Below are 21,611 nucleotides of genomic sequence, written 5' to 3'. Positions count from 1 at the left end.
AATTACCACATCGTCATAATGTAAAAACAATTGGTCCAGACACTACCTTTAATGAGAATGGAATGTGAGAAATGCAACTATGTATTGTGTACATATATAATACAACACTGTCTTTCATTGAATATTAAGAATTGCCTAGTGTATGCGCGCGTGTGTGTATATATATATATATATATATATAAATTGTGTCTGTGAATGGTGTGTGTGTGCATACGTGCATGTGTGTGTGTGTGTGTGTGTGTGCGTGTGGTAAGGAAACTTAGCAATAAGAAGAGCAGACAAGAATTATTTTTCTTCAGCGAGAATATTAATAAAATAGATTTTAATTAATTGCGGATATAATTGTATAATAAGTTGAATTAATAAATATTTAATAATTTCAACGAAAATCAGTTTATTTTGAAATCAAAGAAAATTGGTTGCGTTTGCAGCAAAAGTTTAGACCGACGACGGACGACGTAAAAAGATGGCGACTAGCCGTACAAGTCGCATTCAACAATCGAAAAATATTAGTTCAATTTTTTCTAAACTTCACGGAGCATTTTCGGAAGCATGCGGTCCACAGAGGTTATCAACCGACAAAAAGACTTTAGAGAAGACATGGAAATTAATGGATAAAGTTGTGAAATTATGCCAGCAACCGAAAATGAATTTAAAAAATAGTCCACCCTTCATTCTTGACATTCTGCCGGATACGTATCAAAGGCTTCGTCTCATTTATTCCAAGAATGAAGACCAAATGCATGTTCTACATGCAAATGAACATTTCAATGTGTTTATTAATAATTTAATGAGAAAGTGCAAGCAAGCGATTAAATTATTTAAAGAGGGAAAGGAGAAAATGTTTGATGAAAATTCGTACTATCGTCGAAATCTAACTAAATTAAGTTTGGTATTTTCACATATGTTAAGCGAATTGAAAGCGATATTTCCGCACGGAGTATTTGCTGGCGATCAATTTCGAATTACCAAAGCCGATGCAGCTGATTTTTGGAAGTCAAATTTTGGCAATAGGTATATAAATAACGATTATACATTTCAATTATTATTTTAATGGAATAAAATTTGTGGAAAATACCTTTGAAAATTTAGCACTCTGGTGCCTTGGAAGATATTTCGTCAGGAATTGAACAAAGTTCATCCTATATCATCGGGCCTCGAAGCTATGGCCCTAAAGACTACCATTGATTTGACTTGTAACGATTACATTTCAAATTTTGAATTTGACGTGTTTACGCGTCTATTTCAGCCTTGGGCGACGCTTTTAAGAAATTGGCAAATATTAGCCGTCACTCATCCCGGTTATGTGGCGTTTTTAACGTACGATGAAGTCAAGGCTAGGTTACAACGTTACATACACAAGGCCGGAAGCTACGTTTTTAGGTATGAATCAAATTTAATATGTAACAATTTTTTTCTTTATGGATGCTCTTTATTGATGCGTATACATAATAGATTGTCGTGTACACGTTTGGGACAATGGGCCATTGGTTATGTTACAGCAGACGGTGAAATTTTACAAACCATACCACAAAATAAGTCGCTATGTCAAGCTTTGCTAGACGGTCATAGGTGAGCATATCATTTGTGAAAACTTTCGGCTATTTATCTGAAATTGTAATGAATGGTGTGTCTGTGCGTTGTTTTGATTTTAGAGAGGGCTTTTACTTGTATCCCGACGGTCAAGCCTACAATCCCGATTTATCTTCTGCTGTACAAAGTCCTACTGAGGATCATATAACCGTAACACAAGAGCAATACGAGTTATACTGTGAAATGGGTAAACGATTGTTACCTTCTAAACGCTTTAGTCGAAACAGAAAAAAAACAAAAAGATTTGTCTTTAAATTTTATTTGCAGGAAGTACTTTTCAACTTTGTAAAATATGTGCCGAAAATGATAAGGATATACGTATTGAACCGTGCGGCCATCTCTTATGTACACCCTGTCTTACCTCATGGCAAGTGGATTCCGAGGGCCAGGTACTATAATATTTTTTGCTAAATATATACAAACGTTTCTTTTAACTTCAATTCGGAATGTACAACTTTCCAGGGTTGTCCGTTTTGTCGGGCAGAAATCAAGGGAACAGAACAAATTGTAGTGGATGCGTTCGATCCACGTAAGCAACACAACCGGATTACAACAAATGGCCGTCCTCAGAATAACGATGACGACGATACTGAGGTATAGTTAAGTTGATTCTCTTTATGAAAGTATTCTAAACATTTATCATTGATTTATAAACCGATTAAAATCAAAAGCGTTAACGATCTTCATGTCAAGTTCATTTCCTAGCAAACAAGTTACCTATGCCTACCTAATCATTACGCAAAGCAAAAAAAGTTTGCATTTATATTAGATATATACATTTATAAAAAAAAAAAAAAAGCAGAAAAACACTGAAACAGTTGGCATGTTTTTGGCATGATTAGCTTGAATTTAAAAAAAGAAAAAATATATATTTTTTTTTTTTTTTTTAGTTAATCTATAAATTATTTAGCTCTGTTTAAAAAGGTCGTTTAACGCCTAATTTTGTCCAAATGTTTTAAAAAGGCTATTTTTTTCTTGTAAATAGCATTACTATCTATCTACAAATTTATGTTAAATATAATTTTTGTCTTATTATTTAATAGTTGTGAAAAAAAAAAACAAAACAAAAAAAAACAAACCCTTTATAATTATGATAAAAGAAAACAAATATTTATATACATATATTTAAATATATTTTAAACTTTTCTTTCATTTTACTATTTCCTCTCTATTTGTCTAGTTCTTCTTCTTCTTCTTCTTAGTATGTTGTAATTGTGTATAACTTTTTGGCACCATCACCATTTCTACTCGATTCTCCCTTTCTTTTAATATCTTTTTCACTTTTCTTTCAATGTTGTTTTTGTTTAGATAATAATTTGATGTAAACGTTTTGTTTTTAGTTAACTATTATGAATATGAATAGCTACAATATGTATGTACGCGTACTTACATATATATATATATATATTTATATATATTTATATATATAATAACGCACATATTACTTTAACAGTTATTTAAAACATTGAACATAACAAACAATCAAAATTAATCTTCAATCACACGAATTTCTCCATAAAAAACAAAAAAAAAAAAAAAAAAATAACGATAATAATATTATTCATAACTTAAGCTAGAAACTGTTATGTAAACAGAAAAATTTGAGCAACAGTTTCTTTTAAGGAAGAAGCGTTGAAGACTTTTCTTGTATATATTTAAAAAAAAAAAGAATGAAAAAAGAACAAAAAATTTCAACTCGTATTTCAACTCACACGGCCATTACATTCACTTCAATGATAAGTGAGTAGAATTCTTTCACGAGTTTAATTAAAAAATCTATTCTAACGAATGCTGCTTAACTCCTTGAGGCATTCACGGAATTTAAACAAAGTCACCATTAATTATAAAATACAAAAAAGTAAAAAAAGCGACGTTCAAGTAAATTGTTCATTTTCTTTAAAATTGGTTGCCTCAACGATTTAATTTTTACGCCCTTTCGATACACGTAAAGGAAAAAAAGAAAACGAGAGAAGAAAAATATGATTACGAAGAACAATATTAATAATTTTATAACAAACCGTTTACTTGACGGTTTTAAAAAATATTGTTTATCTGCATTTTCCCAAAGATATTAAATTTTAGGAATTTAGTACATTTATTTAGTATAAAATATTAACGCATATTTAATACATTTATTTAATACAATATTTACGTAGGCTTAGAAATATTCTTCTTTTTTTTTTATTCATACATTATTTTATTTGTAAAAGTGTATGAGTTTTAATGCATGGCTTAACATACATATACATAAACGTCAAAAGTAAATAAATTTGTATAAATGTCATAACATATCGTACGGCGATACATATGGCTAAAAAGATTCAATCCTAATAAGACAAAAATGTCAAATATTTCGATATTCGAAAAATCTTTTCATTTATTTAGTTCAATTGATTTATGTCTCGAGGACACATTTAAAAGACTGTATTTTATATATATATATATATATATATATATATATATATGTATATATATATATATATGTATATATAAGTTGTATTTTTTAATAAACCAATAGTAAGAGAAAATCGTAAAACTAAAGAGAGCTTAGATCGAATCTTTATTAACTCACCATCTAAGTAAGCATTTGTAAGAAAGCAGAAATAGATCCGAATAATGATTTGAACTAATCCTCATAATTACTTGAAAATATTTTGTTACGTTTAGTTTGAGTTGTTCTACCCGCAGTGGTCGCAAAGACTACATATTGGCTTACATCTGAGGGTCATTGCTATAACAAAAACACTTACTAACGATTTGCTTAATCCTATGAAAAAAGGCGAAAGCTTATTGGGAGTCTCGAAGTACCGATCATTATCTGGAAAAATTCATTAAATTGTTGTGAAAGAAGTATAAAACTCAATCGGCACAGTGGCTTCTCCTCGTACAGTATTATAACTTCCCAACTTGTCTCATCCAGGCCCTGTTCCATATGTTGTATAAAACGGGATTTTTGTGATCAAATAACACAGAACTTTTTGTGAGAAACATTAAAACTTCGCATGGCCCCTACCATCTTTCAATTAATACGTGTAAGTTGTGCCTTCTCCTCAGTTGCATTTGGAAACTTAAAATTCTACATTTCTTTACTATCTACACAATTCTACTCCGATTTCGAATACGAACGGTTTTAAGTGAATTTGATGCGAGAGTGTTTTACTTAGTTATTCTGCTCTCAGTCATTTCCTGGGATTGATTTACGGTTCTCGTTATCGAGCGATGCGATTGATCGCGTTTAGTTTCTGGGTCGTTCGTATTTACAATGTAATATTTATGTTATTGTCCGTGCAAGTCTAAAAAAATAACGCAAAGAAGAGGAAGAAAAGTAAATAAATAAATATTAAGTGTTTGCAAAAATTCTGATCACTTTTTCGCTTGAAAAAGACATTTATTGCGCAAAATTGGCTCAATATATATTAATCAGAATAGTTTTCATCATTTTCTGAAACATTTTCAAAACATGTTTGGCAGCGATCCACCCACCGACCTATTTTCGCACTTCAACTATGCGGAGCCGCGTGCCAGCCAAGCCATACTGCACCAATCTGAACAAGTAGTAGTCTGGAGGTATTATGTCTAGTCAGCATGTTGGGTGTGGCAGGCCTTCCCATTCGAGCTGCAACATTGTATTCCGGACACATCTTACAAAAAGTAGCCAAAAATAGGCATTTTCAGTCAATTCGTATCGTCACTTTGAAACCGTTGATACCAAAGCTCGCATGTGGGACATGATCACGCAGCATCACCATAAGTCTCCGAATATATTCGGTAGCCTTCGGCAGCAAAAGTAATGAATTTGGAAGAAGGAGAAGAAATTTGATCGCTCCATGATTAACGGCTGCGTACGCTGAATACATCAATGATATTAAGTGAAAAATGTTACTTTATGCAGAGAAAGATCGCCACGATCTAATTCGGTCGCTGTGTATATTGGTATTTCCCCGATTTTGTTGATCAAAATTTTTGCAAACACCTAATATAAAACATTTGAAAAAATTAAAATTTCTTAAAGATGATCAAATGAAGAAAAGTTTACTAAATTTAATTAAATATATCGCTATTTACTTAAATTATCCATTTTTTTATTTTTTAATTTGTTTTTGTTCTTAATCGCTACCTTGGTATTTATTATTGCCTCCCTGCTCCACACTGCTTAAACAGCCTTTGAATATCACGTTCGCAGAATGATTTTTTAAAAAGTTTCTAGTGATCCTATAATACTACATTTCCGCCTTGCATAGTTCGCACAAATTCTTTCGCCAATTTCATATACACTTACTCCCTTTTATGTCATCAACAGATAAAATCATCGAAAAGTAATTATTAGATTTTATTATTTTTGCTTACCTCTCAGAGTTTTCTGAGATTATATAACCCTTCCATGTCAATTAGCTTTATCGCGATATTCGCGATAGTTGACTTCATTTTGCGTTTGAGCATGAAGCTTGACAGAGTGAAATGTGCAAACGGTCACACATTATCGAGTACCACCAACTCAATACTCGTTACTGAGAATCATCAAACCCCAAATACAAATTCGATATTGAATTCACTCGATAACGAGAACCGTGCACCAGGGCCTAGGCCTTGCCTTGCGATCAAATCATAACATTTTTAAAATAGTATCTGCATAGATTGCATGTTAGTTGTATGTTTCCTCTCGGCGGATCACATCAGTTTTAAGATCCAATTACAGATTTTTGATTGTTGGCGTTCTCCAACGGACAGATCCGACTAAATCGCTTGAGAAACTTAAGATCATTAAAGAGCTCTGAGCAATCTTTCGCAATAGAACTATTAAACCGAGTGGATCTTAACGCATCGCCAATAAGCGTAACGACGACCTCCGAAAAGTTAACTAATGTAATTTGAAAGCTTTATGTACATGCAATATAAAAATGTATACATAGCAGAGATTACGGCATCCGATTAGTTGAGTTGGTACTTCCCACATATTGCATTGCCGGGAAAGTTTTGTATTGTAATTTCCATTATTTGCAACCGCTCGTTGCCACCTTTCCGGTACCTTGTTGGTCTTCCTTGCGTAGAAGTGTAGATCCGCCGGAGCTGTTCCATGTGAATATGATGAGGGAATAAGAGTTTTCCAACCACGGCCACATAACTTTTGTAGCGTGACTATCATAGTATGTGGTTGTGCATTATCTTGATGGAACAGAATTCCTTTTCGGCTCGCTAATATTGGTTTGCTTTTTTTTTTTTTTTTTTTTTTTTTTTTATATGTTGTGTTTAATTTATCAAGCTGATTATTATAGGCGTTCGCATTGACGCTTTGCTCCCATTAAAGTAGCTCGTAGCACACTGGACATTTTCTATCCCAGCACAAACAGGGCATCACCTTCCGTTGATAAAAATTTGATTGTCCAATAGTTGCCGCAATTGGTTCGATGTTCCCAGTAAACCTTTTTACACCCACCACCGAAGAAAAGGGGTACATTCGTTTTGTCAAAACGTTTGCAACACCGCCCAGAAGTAAGCTTCAGAGACCCCACAAACTATATATATTCTTGATCAGTACTCATTTCTAAATCGATTTAAGCATGTTTGTCTGTCCGTCAGTGTAATGTCTCTTGCAAACATTCTCCTGGCCGCAAACATCTATCACGGTCGACTTGAATTTCGTCAGAGACATTGGAAATTCTTGCACGTGGACTGGTATTGAAAAAGGCCTAAAGCGTTCAAAGGATACGCCTAGAGTACCATGGACGCCGGCAAGAACACCGATCACTTGTTTAAGCGTAAATAAAATATGGCTTTTTGCTCATTAATGACAAGCCACAGCACATAAACCTATGGGCGACGGTGTAGCACTTGTGCAAGAAAGGGAAAATTTGGCTCTGCGTAAAAAAGAAATACGTTATTATTCGTGGCTACTTGATAACAGGCGTCCACGTTTATTACGAACTGAAACGAAAATACTATCATCAGTAAATATATGTCAGATATATGTAGCACTGTCTAATTGTCGGGCTTGATTTAAGTAAAGAATGATCGTAAAATTCAGATGTTCTCCGTAGTAGACTCAAGTGTGGGCATAAGCCGACCGACTTCTAATCACGATATTTCTCCAATGATATTTTGTTGCTGTACGCATGAACTTTTTTTAAGACATGGCGCAAATTCGAATTTAAAAAAGAATGTTTTTAGATTCGTGCTAGAACAAAGACTACGTGTAAAAAGTGTGAATCCGGTAAAAAAGGGGCGTGTAAAAAAAAAAAAGTTGGCTTTACTAAAATATATAAAAAGGGAAGAAACTCTATTTTCGAACACTAATAAGAAATGACAAAACTAAATTCTTGTTTTTGCAAATTTGAGTCTAAGCAAGTAAGAAAATTACATTCGGTCGGGACCGAATCTATTATGCCCATCACCGTTTATCCAAAAAAAAGCGAAACGAAGCAAAAGAACAAAATTCTCATGCTCTACGATATGCAAGGGGCGCAGTTGATTTCTTCTACTTTTAAAATTAAAGTTTTGCCGTCGAGGCACGTAGGTGTGTCCTTTGAAAAGTTTGAGTCAATTCCAAATACTTTTACAAAATTTTTAGACGATATCTTCATTTTCGCTAACGGGAGAATGTTTACCATCAATACTAAGTTTTTCGCAAGCAGATAGATGAACAGGCAGACATGTTTAGGTGCATTCAACACTTAAAACTGGCCAAGAATTCATATACTTTATGGGGTTCCTCAAGCTTGTGTCTGCACGATATAAAGTTATTGAGAAAATAATTCAATTTTGATACATCATATTTTGGAAGATCGCGATTCGAGAAAAATGCTTTTCTGCTTTCATAAACACATCCTGTTCGTCCTAATTGTATTTCCTTGGCTCATATCATGCTGCTTCCGTCTGAATCTGAATCGCACGTGTTGCGCTTTACGCGCAGCGTAGTGACAGAGCAACCGGCAAAAAAATATATATAATGCTATAGCCGGATTCATTGTCGATATCAAAAACTTTATCCAAATTTTTTAGTTTTTTGGCAGAAGCATTGACAGCTTACGAGTTGCTCTCAGTCTCATATCCACTCAAGAACCAATTCAATGGAGCTTTAGTAATGCATTTTCGTTTGGAAACACCTTTCAGTGAACGTAAATACTTTCTAAAGGTATCTGTTAGTGAGTGTATTGGAGGAGTTCGACAAAATGGTTAGATAAGACATTAGGCTGCGACTTTTCGCAGCAACGCCTCATTTGACTTGAGCCTAAAATTTCAAAAAAAAAATTTCATTTGTACAATGAATGTTTTTACCACATACTGTAGAAAATTCAAAGCATCCTTTAGCTTAATAGAGAAACGATTTACAGTGGTCTTCCGTTCTCCCTAGTACCCAATAGTTGTTCAAAGTGCTTCGATGTGTGCATGCTTGGAGAAAATTTACTATTGACGTCTGTTGATGAAATGGAATTCGGAATTGAAATTAAGTTTGGATAGCGATTTCATATTTTGTATATATACACGCGTATATATCAATTCGTTCCGTTGAATTTTGGTTTCTTCATAAAACGTACCCGATGCTTAGCTATTGATGTTTGATGATAAAAGTTGCACACGTCTGTCCGTCTTCAGCAAAAGGAACGCAAAAAGTGGTATTCAACTTAGTCTGAGAAGGTTTACCGCACCCCGCAGTATTCTCCAAACGCGACCCCTTCCGATTACCATTTATTCAGATCGATGCAGTCGAACTAAGCAGATCAGCGATTCATAGAAGTAGAAAATATGTGAAAAAGAATACGGCTATGGCTATTTTGCCTTCAAACCCGCAAGAAGGCTTCCGTACACTGTCCGCTAAATGACGAAACGCCACAAATAATGGTCTGTATATTTCGCTTCGATATTATTGTATCTTGCTAAGAACGCATCTCTTCGTGTTTGAGAAATAGGGAAAAGCCATAGCCAGCCATGACTGAAGAAGTGTAGGATAATAGCGAAATATTCGCTATTTTAATGAACACTTATTCTGTATTTAAAACGTTAGAAAAAATCACTCTACCTGATCGCTATGTTCCTCGTGCTGGCTTAACGGTCTCTCTAATAGTAATTCTGTTATTTATGTTGTCGTGTACGGGGCATAATTTCCTAAGTATTTTCCCACAATTTCATCAACGATGAACGAGCTGCACAGGTCTTTCGTTATGTTTCCTCTTTTCACGCTTTGTCGATCTTTCTGGAAGCAATGTTGTATTAAAGTACAACGTATTCATTCGTTTGCGCAACGCAAACTATATGTGCCGTGATTGCCAGCAAACTATCAATCATGTGACTACCACTAACATCAACTTATGGACTCACACGAAAACGAATCGAATTCAAAATACAAAGTATGCGCCACTTGAAAATTCGCGTTGCTTTTGGTTTTGCATCTAAATATGTGATCAGTGTATCGGTTGAATTCCGTTTAAATTCGAGATAAATGTAAGGGAAGAAGTTTCACGAATCCCTATCGACCTGAAGGTACATAACACGAAAGTATTTCCATCTATTTCTTGCAAACGAAGTAATGAAGTTTGCATGCGTGTACATCTTAACTGGGCCGGATTCCCTGGAAACTTTAAGCAGGTAGCATAAATTAAACAGGCTTCTTAAGCTTAGTTGTAAAACAACTTTTGATAGGGCAATTGTGTCGATCCGATTTGTAATGTTAGTGACAATTCCCATACTATAAACCCCTCAACTCCATTAGCACTCGCGCAATTCTATTATATTTTTTTTTTACTTTAAGCATTCGACCAGCAAGCAGATGAGTGCACGAATGCTTGCCGATATGGCCAAATATACTGGGTAGTGTTCTTTGACACGTTTGTTATTTTAATGTATATTAATTTATGTGAAATATATAGCGAAGATGAATGGATTATCCATTATCTGTTAAATCAATTGGTGTTGTTACTTTATAAACGTCTTATGTTTCCTTTGGTTGTACCTTGGAAATTGTAGCTTATTGTTGTGTCCTTTTCCCGTTCTTTTCTTTTACCTATAAATAATAACGCAGCTCTCTCTCTCTCTCTCTCTCTCTCTCTCTCTCCCCAGTTCTTCCAGAAAGCCAATCTGTTTGTTTTTTCTTCGTATCTTACTTCACATTTTGCATGACTTTGCGTGGATGTAGTCTTCTACGTAAAATTATAGGCCCAAGGCAGGATGTATGCTACACGCTGGAGAGTTTTGATCGTCCATCTGCTTCTATAGGGGTGTTTGCACATGTATTTCCTGAATGTAAATGTCTGTGGAATGTGTGTTGGATAGCCAGCGGAATACCCCGACTACTGCCTAACTAGCTAGACTTACAGTGACACTTGCGTTGATGCGTTACAACCTCGAGCTGGGTGACCTCTTGACCATATTAATATAATATATTATTTCGTTACACTAAAATATCTGACTGAATAACAAAAAAAGATTACTTTCTGTTACACAACAACAACGCGTAGCTTATCTGCCTCCCCTGTCTTACGACCGTCCATGTATTATTACGTTCAACGATAGTTGGGCAGCGATTTTTAAGATATTTTAATGAAATTCGGTATACCGACATATATTGTCCTGGACTACTTATTTTTTCGATCACTTCCCATATAAAGCCTTACTTTGCAATCTCGTTGTATGAATAGCAGTGTTAAGCAACAATTGGAAACCGAACGAAATAAGTTTCCGAACAAACTAATAGGAATGGGAAAGGATAATGAACTTCTCGATTATTATTATTTTGGTACTTCTTTTCTTTCTATCGAAAAAAGAAGAAGAGAATTGTCAAGAATAAGCTTTTCGTTTTATCCTACAAGGGTATATTAAATTGGTGCAAATGTATGCACAACACCCAGGAGGACTTCGGATAGATTCGAGCTTTATTATACTGACCTATATCGAACTACTTTCTAAATACTTCTAAGCTTGTCTGTCCATCTATCCGCATTGCATTCTTGTATACATCTATCTACGGTTTTTGTTACACCGACATGTTTCGGCTCAAGGACGAAACTGCAATATTTTGACTTGCTAGACTCAACTCAACGCTAGAGTGTTGAGTTATCCGTTAATCGATATTTATTTCCTAATAACGGTGCACGTATGTACTTATTCCAGTAAAAATTGAAATTGATTAATAAAGCGAATCAAGATGTAAGTATTGAACTTATGACATACAAACTTTAGCTGACGGCTGAGCATTAATTAGTTAGTTAGTCAGTTTTCGTATCATGTATGAAGAAAATAAAATTTATTTTTATTTTTTTTTTTTTTTCATAATTCTTATCAGATAGATTCAAAAGTACAGTGTTTTTATTGCTATGTTATTTGTTTTTCATTTCGACATTTTTCTACCATTTTTCACAGACCCGATGGCAAATTTTTGAGATCTCAATTTTTTCAAGCCTAGAGGAAGTCTTTCAACTAAGAAGTTTCGCTTCTTTTTTTTTTTTTCTGTATACAATATTTAAGGATGTAGATAAGAAAAGATAATAATAATGTAATAAAAGATCTCAACGATATGCCCGCAAAGAGAATGTATGAAAATCAATTGGTTTTGCATTCAATTATAAATCGGAAAATATCCCAGCAGACTCAGCGGTGGTTGGTCTATCGAGCAAAACATTCATTTTTCATCCTTTCGTTTCAGCTGTAAATTATGTGTTCGCGTGCGCATGCATGTTAGAGAAATGTTAATAATGTGATGGATTGTGTTGTGTTTGTTGACTTTTTTGTTTTCTTTCTTTTATAATAATAATTAATAATTGTTTTGAAGTTCGCATCATCTTAGACAAATATTAGATAGCACGTTTTTCGTTGTTGTTGTTGTTGTTGTTGTTGTTGTTAACATTATTAATATTTTTTGTTTAATCTTCTTTAATTTTTTTCTCAATTTTCCAACTTTTTTTCTATCATCGAGAAAAATTGGTTCTACGTAAGAAGCATCAATAGTTTTTCAAAATCAAATAAATCTTAAATCGGTTAATGTCTGACCAGTGAGTAGCAACGATTCCGCGTTCCTGTCCAAAGTACAGTATAAGTAATAAAATAACGGTGAAACAACCAGAGGCGGCAGCCAGTCACAAGCAAGTTAAGAATGCGGTAAAAGTCTCTCTCGTATTTAAAATTATTAGGTGTGCGCCCGAATTCTGTCCGTTTTTCAATTTTAATTAAATTACTTTTACTACAAAGCTTAATACCTCTCCCGTTACCTCTTATCGAGCAGTTTGCGGATGCCCTCGCTGTTCCGTAATATTATCGATACGATTCATTGATACATATTCGCATATTTTCAACTTTGCAAAGCTACTGGCCGGCTAACTAAGATTTTGCATCGATCGGAGCCACTGGCAATCAGAAAGAGATATGTCTGAGGAATATGCCGCAATCGGGAAATGTTCCCTGGCCAAGTTGAGGATCCTTATCTGGGTTGCTCTTACTGCTGATGAGCGAAAATATGTCGTGAAGCAATATCACTTTTCGAGTTCCCTTGCTCGTAGAACGTTCCTTCGTTCCACAGAGGCGTTACTTAATTTGACTTGATATCGTTTAGATGCAACTATTTCATCACGATTTAGAGGTTCGCAGTTGATGTTCCCTTTCCAATTCCAACGAAAGAACTTCCCAGAGCATTCATCGTCCTCAAGAGTAAAATTTCTCATCTCTCGCAAACAACTTTCTGACCGTTTCATAATCTATTGTATGTTCAACCTGAGCCAACTTAATCATTTCCGTCGCTTGGACGTCGTTGCGTGCGACGCATTCGATAGACGCTGCACGCCAATTTATACTTATACCGTACAAGCTCCAACGTCCAAGTTATCCATAATCAAACTTTCGGAAAAAATAAACTCATCACGTACATTCTATGATGTAACCAATTCCAATGGATATCATTTGTTTGCACACCTAATAGCTAAAATTTAATGAGCCGTCAATCTGCCAAAGCATCGACTCTGTTATATTGCGAAACTATTTTTAAAATGCAAAATAACAAACAGCTTCCAGTTAATTACTCTGAATTAATAGAAAACGAATACGAATTTTTTTTTTATCGCTTCGTCGCTTTATCGATCGCCGTCGAAACGTCGAAAGTATAACAAGCAGCTTCTATGTAAGCTATTTGTTTGGAGAAATCATATTCGATCCAGAGGATCCTAAACCACTTCGATTGAGCATAGAGCGATCGAAGCAACCGTCCTTATCGGTCAGACATTAATAACATATTGGCTGGTTATATTTTATTAGGTTTAGAGAAAAATTTTACAAAAACAATAAACTTGTGGGAAGCTTCTTGTCTCACTTGTTTTACTCCTTGCTTGCTCGTTTTAATCTTAGGATGTTGGAGAGTTTAATATAGCCACTTCGTCATTGCATGCACTCAGCAACAACATGACCTCATCGACGCATTCCTCGGACAAGCATAGTCCTCATACATCACCAAGATTTGCTAGGCGCAGTACTACGCCCAGTTTAATGGCAGTACAAAATGATCTCTACGCTGGCCACGTGCCCACATTGTCCTTGGCCAATAATACAGCTAATTATATAGCGGCATCCAGTGTAATGAGTGGTACTGGTGCTGGCGGTGGTGGTGGCGGCGGCGGTGGAAGCAGCGGTGGCGGTATTGTCGTTTTAAATCAAATGCCTTCGGCCCCACCTTTAAACACGGTCAACAGTAATGGAATGGCGGCGTGTGGGGCAAATAATTTACAAAGCACAGCCTCTCAAAAATCTACAAATCGTATGAGCGCTCCTTTAATGGGTTCGAATGCCTTAATTTTAGGTTATGGCCAGAAAATATCCTCTAAATCGGAAACTAATGATAATTCAAATTCTTCTTATGCTATTCTACAAAACCTTCAAGAATCGCAGACCCTTGTTACTACAATAAAAGATGGGCAGAAAAAGGAAGCGAATGGTGGTGTAGGAGCACCTCCGTTACCGCCTAGGAAATCGTCGCCCAGTGCTGAGAATACGACCTCTAGCATGGCCACGGTGACAACAGTCATCAATAGCTCAAATGGATTAATTAATGGAGCCGTACAAAAGAGCAGCGTACCGCAGACTAGCAAAAGTGTCGATAATATTGCTGTAACGTTAAGCGAAGCGTCAAATGTATTACCGAAAGTCGCTGCACCTCCCGTGCCGCCTCATAATAGCAACGATACTGCGCATATGGACAATTTGGTAGAGGAGTTGCGTATGCAACGCATAAGCAATCAAATTTCGGTATCGACCACTTTAATATCGACCAATTGCACTAGTGTCGGTAGTAGTAGCAGTAATAACTCAGGTGGTAGTGTTACGCGTTCCCTACTGGATGACGATATAGTTGGTCCAGCCGAAACTATTATTGGTGTCATAGACACAAGACCCTTAGAGGCTAGAACATCTACCTTAGCGCACTATACGCAATTGTGTAATGCAACCACTACCACCAATACTAATAATGCTTTATCATCTTCCTCTTTCACTTCAATATTACGCAACGAGCTTAAAACGAGCACCGATAATAATGCAACAACAACTGCGATGGCTACAATGCAAAAACCTCAACAACAGCCCTTACTTTATGAAAATGTGACGATCAATCAAAAAGACTGCACAACAGTCCCCTACGAAAATATTAATCTCGAGTATATAGCGCGTTTAATGAGCGAAGGTTATTCGAAAGAGAACGCCATCACTGCTCTAGGCATATCACGCAACAACATTGAGATGGCTTGTGATATTCTGCGTGAGTTCGTATCGAAGAATAGCGTCTAAATGTAAAATGATTCTATTCGAAAGTGATCTCGGCGATCGTTTCTTTAGTTAATAGAACGAAGCAAACGAAGAAAAACCACAAAAAATTCCCCCCACCCCACGCCTCTACTCCATCAATCCCATAAAAAACAGTTTTTAATTCTAAAAATAAAAATCTCTCTTGAAAATTATGAAAAAAAACAAAACTGATTTAATTGTTAATTATATACAATACATATACATATATATATTTATATATATATATATATATATATATATTTTTTTTTTTTCATTTAAAATAAACACACACAGACACACATACATACACATACGTATATATACACATACATAACATAGACTAATCTAGTTTTGAGTTAAGTATATTTAACGTCGTCTCGTATTTCGTAGGCAATCAACCAGCCAAAGAACTAAGTCAAAAAAGAGAAATTTTAAAAATTTATAATTTTAAATTAAAAAAATTCAATAATTTATATAGGGAAAAAAAAAAAGCGAAAACGAAAAAATGAAAAAAAAAAAAAAAAAAACTATTAAACAAATCAATAAACGAAAGTAACCAAAAAGCAATCTTTCTTCATATTTAGGTGGACAAATCATTTTCACACGAAGTGAAAGTACACACACACACACACACACACACACACACACACACGCACGCACAAACAAACTCATCGACACATATAGAAAAGTGAAAACATATTTTTGCAATCATCACAACTTACACGCAATACTAGTACAACAATAACGACAAACAAATTAATTCTTAAAAAAATAAATAAATAAGATACAAACAAACAAAGAACAAAAAAAGAAAACAATTTTCCTTATTTAAAACAGAAAGATAGAAAAACAAACGAAAATGAATGAAGAAAAAGAATAAGAAAAATCACACAAACCGACAAGCAAACATTTACAATAAATTAAGTACATATATAAACATTTTTCATAAATCATGCAATATTTAGATTTCAATTGACGCTCATCATATTATTAATGGACAAAGTGCGTAAACGAAACTAACGAAATGATGAAAAGTTCAGTAGCCTGAATGTTTCCATCATCGTAATGGAAAGAAGACGTTTTTGCATTATGGAAACACAAAAACACAAAAAACAAGAAACACATATATAATGAATTAATATTTATTTGTGTTCTTCATAAATACATGCATGTACATACACTCGACAAGATCCATCATTGGTGTCAGTCTTTTTCGTTCATTGATAATAAAAGAAATCATGTAAAAAACTATTCATTCATATTAAATCGCTTATACGAAAATTGATCTCTTTCGATCCTATTAGACTCGTCATCGCCGATATATAGAAATGGCATTAAATTGTAAATCTTACGAGAAAAACTTACGGACTTAACTGTCCGTGTATTCGTACTTCATGGGATCTGAAATCTGAATCTGACAAATCTGGGGAGTAGCCCCCGTCGAGTTTCATATAATCATGAATAATGGCCAATTTCGAATGTTATAGAATTCATTCAATATAACAGACGCAACAAAAGATGTTTCTTCAATGGAAAAAGCTCTGTATGTCTGATCTATTATTTTAGCATGATTGCTTCACGATTACACTTTAAAGACCACACTTCTGAAATTTTTCTCGCATTTTTCTTCACATTCATCATTTTCGTTCGATTAAATCCAATAATCAGTCAAAGTGATCCAGGGGTTCATTTGCAGAATTAACATTAAAAAAAAAAAAGAAAAGAAAACACTGTTCCCCTCCTCCCGCTTTTTAGAGACGCAGTCAAAAGTTAACTAAGTTGCCGAGTCTCAGTGGTCTTGGTAAAATTTTCAAGAAAACTAAAATGCAATTTCTACAATTAGCTGTGAGTTCATCAGTTCAGAGGTCTGAGAAAAATCGATTCAGATCGGACATACCTGCTCTGTTCATGTGCTTCTTGATAAACAAAAAACGAAAGGAGAGAATACCAATCAATCAAATGTGAACTGAATGATAAAAAAAAATTCTTTTCATAGAAGATCCCATATTGAAGAATGCCCGAAACATAACACTGACGTATTCCAAATTTTATTAAACTATGTTTACTTTTACTAAGATTTTATCATTTTTCATCTCTTTCCGTCATAAAAAATTACAAATTAGACTTTCTCTCCATATAAGTGCTTACTTTTCATGGTGATCCCTATAAACGAGTATATGACGGAGTTTAAAAATTGCGCCTATATGAACCGAATTCTTGTTGGTTAATTTTTTTTTTTTTTTTTTGTCTAAATTGCTACTATTGAGCAGTTTAAACCTTCTGCTAACGGGGCTTAATACGCATGAGAAATCTAATTGGGAATGAGATTCAAGAAATAGGGATCCATTTCGTTTACACTTAGTTCACTTAATTTTTTATATAAATGATAAGAACTTTTTGGCATATAACGTCTTATATTATATTTCTGCGATGCTATCGAAATTATTTACCTTCTTGGTCCAAATTCAATAAGCTTCAGTATTTCTAACAAAATACTATTATGAAACAATTTTGGCCATGAACTATTGAAAATTATTTCATTTTATAATAGAAAAATGCAGTTTTCTTAGACACGTAAGAATATGGCAGGAGCCGCATCCGATTTAAAGTTCTGACACCAATTTAGATTACTATTACTAAGCGGTTTTTGTCGCGAAATTGTAAAAATTAAACAATTCTTTAATATTCGACAAGGCGTTATATGAAAGATGATCGGAAAGATGGTCCGACCCGGGCGAACATATGTCGGTGTACCAGATTTCATCAAAATATTTTGAAAATGGCAACCTATAGATTAGATATAAGAATTCACAGATGCACAGATGGACAGACTAACTTAGATCTAATTCAAGCCCATCAGGATATTACGTACATCGACAAGAGTAGCCGAATAGGTAAGAATCGCGACGACGAGGTCAACGTACGTTGATTTTAATCTCAATTGGATAGAATTTACTTTGATCGCGGCTGTAGTAAGTGACTGAAAACGATATCAACCTGCGAAATAAGTGAAGTCATATTTTGCGAAACAAAACAAAGTATAAGCGAAAAATCGAAATATCGTCTCTTTAATCCCTTCTTCACAAAATATATAAAATAAAAATATAATATTCATTTGAAAGAAGAATTCGTAATTCATTTACTCATTGCTACGTACATGTACACCTACCTATATTTACACTAACAATTAAATGTATAAAAAAAGTAAAAGAATAAAAGAAAAACCACAAAACATAACAAACCAAAACATTATTTAACTCGAGAACAATTAATTATTACCCACATATAACCCCACGTTTATATAAACTAAATCCATATATTCCCCTATACACGCATATATTTAACGATTACATGCTTTCATATTTACAATTGTGTTATTCTCGTCGTCTCGTATCATAATCATAATTCCTCCTTGCCCCTTATTCATTACGAATTCGCTCTCATATTTAAAATTATTTAAAAAAAGGGGAAAAAAAAAAAAAAAAAAAAAAAACCCCAAAAAAAACCATTATTATAAAAAAAAAAAAAAAAAAAAAAATTATGCATCCATTCATATGTATTATACATATATACATATATACATACATACATACATACATACATACATACATACATACATGCATACGTAACAAACATACAGATATACGGATATATTTATATATATGTATCTATGATGGATATCTGATAATATGATATTATATTTACAAAACTGTATGAACACACATACACGCATAAGTAGTATTCAATCATTGACATACGTTCATAAAATATATACTGAATCACTAATGCTCATACGCTAATAATGAATGACAAAAAAAAAAAAAAAAATGAACAAACAAACAAACAAACAATTAGTTGTTTAGTATCTCATTAAGTCACTCAACACTACAACTAGAAACACACACAGTAAAGTACAGCTTAAAAGAAAAAGAAAAAAATCACTACATTACGTACATAAGCAGATGCAATTATTCTTATAAATAAAACAAAAAAATAGTATTAATTATAAAAAAGTAATCGATTCATTTTTCTTTTTCACAATGATATCTGGAAAAAGTCACAGTAAGTATATTTTACGTTAGTTTATTGCACGCAACACCGCTCGCAATGCTCAGAAGGAAGCTTCGGAGACGCTGCATGGTATACCTATATCAAATTCTGAGTCCATTTCCGTGTGCTTCTCTGTCTAATATCTCCGTGACAAACATTCTTTTGGCCAGAAGAGTTAAAATATTGCCGTCAGGTTGGGCAGAAACATTGCAAGCTTATTGTGAGCAGAGCTATATCGAAAGTGGACGAAATCGCGTAAAAAGCACGCCCACAGCGCAATTAAAATTGAAACTGTCTTCTCTTTAGAGAGAGAAGGAAACAGAAGCTTTTTGTTTGCTTCTGTTCTTCCGTATAGTCTTTAGGTAATCCTAAAGTGCCCATAGAGAAATGAAAAAATTAACCACATCCACCCAATATTATAGAGCATCAAAATTTGGTTTATGTCTTTATACGAAAAAACTGGTTCGGCCCCAATCGAGTATAATTTTTTTACACGTTCCCAGTACCTTACGTCAGTTTTGTTGCAGGGTGTATTAAGTTTCTACTAGGATGTCTGTAACACCCCGAAGGGCTTAAGAAAGACTCACCTTTTGTTATATAAATATAAGCATGTCTGTACGTCTCATGTCTGTCCATGTATTCTTCTTATTTTCAACATATACTTTCTTTGCACGCTTTTTCGAAAGATATCTCGAGTTTTCTCATCTTATGACATTTTTTAAATTTGCAGAACATATTCACAGATTTACCAAATGTCGCATGTATTTTTTTTTTTTTTTTTTGCACGATTTTCTAAGAAACGTAAAACCGTGTAAAAAAAGATCTGCGGGTATATCAAACGAGTTATTGATATACATATATGAATGTAAACGTTCTAAAGGCTAAGTAACTTTTTGATACCTAATATCTGTTGGATTATTGCGGTGTTGTTGATGTGTATTATGGAAGGACGGGATAAAGCTACGCCGTTAATATGTCTCGATGGTACTTACATTTAATCATTTTCAGAAGATTCAGCTTCCAGATCGATTGTATGGCGAGATGTTAAAAAAATGTTCCCATCCGATTGATAGTTTTCACAACCATTTAGAATGTCGAAATTCTATTGCTAAGTGATTTTTGTGAAATCGCAATGTCTTGGCCTAAGGACGAACGCTATTGGAAATAATTCGGGTCGCACCACTTATTATTTTATATATATAATTTTTTATATGTATAATTATTTTATATATAAATATTTTAATTTATAATTATATATATAAAATATTTATATATATAATAGCGTTCGTCCTTAGGCCAAGACACGTCAATGAACTAATTTTTGTCACAATATCTCGAAAATGTTTACCTTTATATTGAACACAAAAACACATACGCAGACAAGAGACGGACAGACAAGCTTATGCTGTTATAATAAAAGGTAAATCTATCTCTAGTCCTCCCGGATGTTATATACATCCGCACAGACTTAATATACCCTGCATTACAAGCGATGTAGGCTAAAAGAACAAGTAAAAAAATTGTATTCAACTCCGGGCGAATTTTTTACCCCTACAAAATTAAGCTTAAAATAAAAAATGAAATTTAATAACACCGAATTTAGTAACATAGGACCGGTTATGGAGTATAGGGACTTTGTAGTAAATTCAAATTTTTATTTCTTAGTCTATTACATTAGTATTCACATCATTATCTAGGACGATTTGCCATCTTTTCCACAAACTTTCAACACCACCACCCATCTCTCTTTTATAGAAATCCACGGTTCGTAAAGGAAAATATGATTCATCGTGACAGTCGTGATATGCTAGGTTTAGCTGGTTCGGCTGATTTGCCGAAAGTCATTGCTTCAAACGCTTTACATTATCATAAAAACTTCTTCGGCAAAATGTGGATAGCAGTGGAAGAAGTGCTGATCGATGAGTAATCCTCTTCTCGTCCCATATTCTTAGCCCTTAGGCCCTTCCAATTTCATGTGGGTGTCTTTGTGGCGGTTGACCATGCTTCTGCATAATCCTTGTATGTAATTAAATATTGAATCAACTTCCACGACTCGTGATGTCAACTGGCCGTCAGTGAAATCACAATTGCCAGCAGCAACAGCTTTTGAATCAACAATGACAATGGCACTGGATGACTTTCACGTTAACATGACATTTGCATAAATGTCGCAATTTTTCTCAAGATATGAACGTCTCAACACTAGATAGCTTTTTACC

The 21,611-nt window shown here is 34.2% G+C and overlaps 1 protein-coding gene across 1 annotated transcript; it reads left to right on the top strand.

Moving 5' to 3' along the window:
- The first annotated feature begins 225 nt into the window (after nt 1-225).
- Nucleotides 226-15,543, top strand: LOC119645235 (E3 ubiquitin-protein ligase CBL-B-B). The gene is made up of 7 exons (XM_038045318.1): nt 226-1,014; nt 1,093-1,383; nt 1,456-1,572; nt 1,656-1,780; nt 1,861-1,982; nt 2,056-2,187; nt 13,915-15,543. Exons 1-7 carry the CDS (start codon nt 467-469, stop codon nt 15,343-15,345), a joined length of 2,766 nt encoding a protein of 921 aa, XP_037901246.1. The 5' UTR covers nt 226-466; the 3' UTR covers nt 15,346-15,543.
- The last annotated feature ends 6,068 nt before the right edge of the window (nt 15,544-21,611 follow it).

The sequence above is a fragment of the Glossina fuscipes genome, unplaced genomic scaffold, assembly GCF_014805625.2.
Source record: "Glossina fuscipes isolate IAEA_lab_2018 unplaced genomic scaffold, Yale_Gfus_2 1, whole genome shotgun sequence".
Lineage (NCBI taxonomy): Eukaryota > Metazoa > Arthropoda > Insecta > Diptera > Glossinidae > Glossina > Glossina fuscipes.
This window is presented reverse-complemented; position numbering and strand designations above follow the sequence as displayed.

Excerpts from the sequence above, each read along its gene's own strand:
- LOC119645235 (XM_038045318.1), top strand. The coding sequence starts at position 467 with ATGGCGACTAGCCGTACAAGTCGCATTCAACAATCGAAAAATATTAGT. Across the intron at positions 1,015-1,092 it reads AAGTCAAATTTTGGCAATAG|CACTCTGGTGCCTTGGAAGA; the intron begins GTATATAAATAA and ends TTGAAAATTTAG. Across the intron at positions 1,781-1,860 it reads CGAGTTATACTGTGAAATGG|GAAGTACTTTTCAACTTTGT; the intron begins GTAAACGATTGT and ends TTTTATTTGCAG.